This window comes from Marmota marmota, unplaced genomic scaffold (assembly GCF_001458135.2).
Source record: "Marmota marmota marmota unplaced genomic scaffold, marMar, whole genome shotgun sequence".
NCBI classification, from domain to species: domain Eukaryota; kingdom Metazoa; phylum Chordata; class Mammalia; order Rodentia; family Sciuridae; genus Marmota; species Marmota marmota.
The window spans coordinates 41394130-41399350 of record NW_026000093.1 but is presented as its reverse complement, the minus strand read 5'-3'; the positions used below and the strand labels follow the sequence as shown (position 1 = coordinate 41399350).

General features: G+C 36.5%; 1 protein-coding gene and 1 pseudogene across 6 annotated transcripts in view; both read right to left on the bottom strand.

Moving 5' to 3' along the window:
• The window catches only part of Esrp1 (epithelial splicing regulatory protein 1), a 59788-nt gene that overhangs the window by 35900 nt on the left and 18667 nt on the right, over positions 1-5221 (bottom strand). For all 6 annotated transcript variants that reach the window (XM_015485967.2, XM_015485969.2, XM_048782815.1 and 3 more), the window contains exons 5-9: positions 3868-3966; positions 3685-3739; positions 2217-2327; positions 1957-2089; positions 1823-1865 (exon numbers count right to left, since the gene is read on the bottom strand). In XM_015485967.2, coding sequence (XP_015341453.1) covers positions 1823-1865; positions 1957-2089; positions 2217-2327; positions 3685-3739; positions 3868-3966 — 441 coding nt within the window. The remainder of the gene's footprint in view (positions 1-1822; positions 1866-1956; positions 2090-2216; positions 2328-3684; positions 3740-3867; positions 3967-5221) is intronic.
• Positions 3973-5221, bottom strand: part of LOC125610515 — a 4743-nt pseudogene continuing 3494 nt past the window's right edge.

The following is a 5221-nucleotide window of genomic DNA, read 5'->3' as shown; positions in this document are numbered from 1 at the left end:
ATACACACACATATGTATATATGTATATATATATATATATATATATATATATATATATATAAAGAATTCTTATCATACCATCCACATACAATGAAATCCAGAGCAGAAATATGAATGTTCATTTTGCCAACTCCAATTTGCAATGCTTTACCACAGAAACCCAGGATCTAGGTAAGACCACAGCAATTTTCAAATAAATTTTATCCCCAACCAGTATCAAACAGTGCTTTGAAATTATATCAAACACTGGGCTGGGGATGTGGCTCAAGTGGTAGCGCGCTCGCCTGGCATGCGTGCAGCCCGGGTTCGATCCTCAGCACCACATACAAACAAAGATGTTGTGTCTGCTGAAAACTGAACAAAAAATATTTTTAAAAAAAATTTTTAAAAAAGAAATTATATCAAACACTGCCTTGGAACATAAAGCCCTGAATTTTAGGGCTTATCTAAAGAAGTCCAAGCCTGGGCACAATGATGCAACTAGGAAGGTTGAGGCAGAAGGATCTCCAATTCAAGGGCAATATGGGCAACTTAGCAAGACCCTGTCTCAAAATAGAGAGCAGAAAGGGCTGATAATGTGGCTCAGTTGTAGAGCATTCCCTGAGTTTCATTCCCAGAGCAAGTTCCAGAATAGAATTAGCACAATTTGTTTCTATAACAGGATGCAGTTACTTCAAGTTCTGCAACTGGAAAACATCCACCAGTGCTGCGTTATGCAAAGATACTAATGTTCTCTTTATTTATGTGAAAGTTCCTGAGTACAAATTGGCACAGGTGTTAAAGGTCTCCTTTTAAAAGGCCCACAATTCTTAGATTCAGCTATTTTACTTTAAGATACTTATCCTAATGAGTGAGAGATAAAAAAATATTCACTGTAACATACTTAAAGTGAATAGTTGGAAATAAGTTCTAGGAGCACTACAAAGATGTTTCAAAATGTTATGGTACATATAATACCATGTAGCAATTAATAAATGAAATCAAGTAACATAGGAAGGTGTTCATAATATATTAAAAGAAAGGAAGTTATAACACAACAATTGAAATTCACAGAGTGGCTTAACAGTGACTTGGGAGGCTGACACAGAGGATCATAAGTTCAATGCCAGTTCAGCAACTTAGCAAGACACTGTTGCAATATAAAAAGAAAAAAGGACTGGGGTGTAGCTTAGTGGTAAAGCACCTCTGGTTCAATCTCCAGTACCAAGTTTAAAAAAAAAAAGAAAGAAATCACAAAATAGATGTATACATAAGAAAGAAAGAAAAAGGACAAATTGGTTAATATTTTTGTGCAGCTGTTACTTATAGGTTTTGAAGTTATGAACCACTGAGGAACTTAGCAAGTTCCCAGAGATAAAGAGGTCCCAGCAGATAAAGACCACATCTGTTCCCTTCTCTGACTGTATTACTGTAAATGATATGTATTTACAAAAATACCAGGGAATGATAATGTAAGTGGTCAATGATGAATTAAGTAACAGAGAAAAACTAGAAGTAGATATGCAACAAACCTAGGTATTACAGCATGGCTCTTTGAAAACAGGTTTTGGACTCATTTGAAAACAAATACAACTTTATGTAATCCTTTTATCTTTGTACAGTATTATTTTAAATGGATATTTAACTAGTGTAGGTTAGCTCAAGTGTTAAGGTAAGAGTAATTACACATTAAATTCACTGATACTGTTCAAAGTTTCTTCTTTCTACTTACAAAAATCACTTCCCATATATTTCATTGGGAAATGAAAACCATTCATTTCCTATTTATCGATTCTCAGTATAAATGCAAAACTTTAGATTCTTATTAGCCAAAGGCACTTACCACCAGCAATTTTAAGAAAATCTTCACCTGTTGCTTTGTAAACCTAAGAAAAGAGAAGTTAAAATACAGTTTGAATCTCCCATACTATATTTATACTCATTCAAGAAATCAAGGGTCTCAGCTTGAGGACATACCTCAATGTACCGGGTCCCCATGTGATGTTTGTGCCTCTGCAGTGCTAGATCTCTGTGCTCCTCACTTACAAACCTAACCAGAGCTTCTCCATTCCTTCGACCCTGAGCATTCAGACAAAGTGCTGCACCTCCCCTTTGAAAAAAATAAATAAATAAAACAAATGGCATGTAGGGGAAAAAAAAAAAGTGAGGAGAAAAGAATAGGAAACCTAATATCCCTTTGGGATTATTTTGTAAAATAGAGATTAAAAAAAACCAACTTGGCAATATTGAGTCCTTTGAAGAATCTTGCAATATCTTGATCCGAAGACTGCCATGGTAAACCTCGTGCCCTGACTACAGTGTTATCATCAATAAGTTCCATCTTGCTGCTGTGGATGAAGCAAAAGTTCAGGTTGCATAATTAATGCTTACAAGTCTGATATCTATTTCTCCCTGCAAGACAATCTGCCTACACATGAGGTCTTATTTGAGTTCAGACAGACTTTCAATATTGCCTGATATATTTTTCTTATAAACTTAAAAATGTTGTGGGTACAGTTGAAAGTATTCTTTGGGGGGGGGGTTCACTTATAGAAAGATGGGATGCCTATGTAGGTCTAGTACAACTAGCTTCTCCAGCAAGCCATCTATGTATCAGCTACTTGCCTGCCATAAACTCAAAGTGACCCGAATCAAAACACAGGAAACAAAGTTCTTCTTATACCCTCATGGCCTGGCATCGAACCATGAAAGATAGACTCAAATTCATTCTTGGATGTAGCCAGTACACAAGGGAGAGTTAAATCCGGTTTGGCAGCAAAATTTAGGATCAACACATAGCTGCCAATTAACCCACATCAGGAATGTATGTATGTGGTCAGAAGTCTTCCATTAAAATATCTCCCTATCAAACCAGAGAGTCATCACTGGGTGTTTATGGAAACAGTTGGGAATCCCCACACCTTGATGAGTCATTTGCAAATCACCTCTTATACATTTTAACACCTTTTGATGTTCTGTCCTTCTCATGTTCATATTTTCAGTAATCCTAGGACATTCTCCTCATGAGTCACTTTCTCCACAAACTAAATAGGCTTCAAAATCTCTCCACGGACAAAAGTGCCAGAAGTTTCTATTCGCATCAGGCACCAATCACATACAATTGACTACAATGAGTCACAAACTCAACCAGGTCCACCTGTGATCACAGAGATATCACCACTGTGTACTCCTCCCGAGTTACTTCCTTTGCTTTAAAGTAGAAGCTGACAGAATATACTTAAAACTAATCTCAGTATAAGTTGCGAACTCTTTTAAAGCCTATTATTTTTTTCTTTGTAAGTTTTCCAAAGATGATGGACAGATAAAAAGAGACTAAAATAAAAATCAGATAAAAAATACAAGATGTTCTTCAGTCATTGACTGAAGTAGTCAATATTTCATTAAATTGTAATCCCATGGGCTAGGGCTACATAGCTCAGTGGCAGAGTGCCTGCCTAGCACATGTGAGGCACTGGGTTCAATCCTTAGCACCACATAAAAAAGATAAATAAAAGTTCTGAAACATTTATAAGTAAATAAATAAATACAAATTGAATCTCAACATCCAGTAGTAAATGACCAAATAACACAAAATGATAGCCAAAAAATTAAGTAAATTTACTAAGATATATAAAGGGAGTTAAACATTACAATATGAATAAGACCAAGTAAAATATTTCAAATGAATGGTATTCACCTACTTACCAAGTGCCACTTTCAAATTTGTAGTTTACTCTCTCTGGATCTGAAAACCTGTGATCTGAAAATGACAACATACAACTCATCATTTTAGCTATCAGAAACAAAACTGTGGGAAGAAATTGAAAACCAGAGTTGAGGGAAAGATGTTGGGACCAAATCCTTGGAATTATAACAGTTGATACTTACTATAAGGCTCTGAAATCATTGCTAAAATTATATTCCCCATATCTTCAACTTGAGAGGCTCCATAACGGGAGACTGAACTATTCTTCTCAAAGTTTAAACCTGGGAGATTAAGTTAAGGAAACATTTTGGAGAGGTAAAATGAGGTTGCTACCAAATCAAAGTTAAACTCAAGAGTCAAAAGGCCAGGTAAAATTCTTTAAAAATCTCAGGATGGCTTCTTCCCATCATTTGGGACTTCAACCATACTTCTTAAAACTCTTGAATTGTCTTCTTGGGTGAAAGTCAAAAACGTTGTGTCCTATGGTATCACCAGTAATAAAAGTTGTTTATTTAGGTAACAGAAATAGATGAATGCTTACTCCTATAGTTTGAGTTTCAAATGATAAAGTGTACAACTAAGTTAATTAGAATCCTTTATTCTATCTATCTCAATGGCACATACAAGGTAGTGACCACGCTGACTTTATGACATAGTTATGTCAATAAAGGCCATGAGATATTAAATGATCTCAGCATAATGTTTGAGAGGACACTTCAGATTACCAATGACACTTTTACTCATACTTGTCTTCTAAAATACTTTTAGAGCCCTCTGGGGCATCCCATCTTTGACAGTAGCAAATGCTAGTACCTGGAGAGTAAATTTCAGAAGCAATTTAAGCACTCAGAGCCAACAATGACCAATATGATTCTTGTGTGTGTGTGTGAACCAAAAATATTTTATTTGCTCATTTCTTGCATTTGAAGTACTCTTCAATGACATCCTTGGCCTAAGACTCCTTGCCGTAGTCTTCAACCACTACACAACTGTACCCAACCACTTTATGGGGTTTGCTCTCAGTCAATTTTACAGAGCCCTACCCATTCTCCTAGTTTCTTGTCATTGACCTTAATCAAGTTGATTTGGTGCTCAGCATAAAGGGCCTCCACCAATCTGACACACACAGGCTCATTAAAGTTGAATGCAAGCACACAAAGATGGGCTTGGTGCTTGTCTAAGGTTTTGATGGCTTTGCAAATTCCACCTTTGAGACCAACACAGTTGAGGATGAACTTCAGCACCTCTTGTAAAGCAGTATTAATGTCCGTTACACTTCCAGCAACTATTCTTTCCTGAGCCATGGCAGTGGGTTACAGATGAAGCCCAATCTTGAACACACCGGAGCCTCTGCACTACTCAGCAACGGCAGGAAAAATGTCTTTCTCTTTTGAGACAGAGTCTGGCTACATTGCCCAGGCTTGTGGTCTCCAACTCCTAGGCTCGAGTGTTCCTCAGTTTCTTGAGTGCTAGGAATTTAGGAGCACACCACTGTACCTAGCTTCAATATGGATTTTTTTTTTTTTTTTTTTTTAA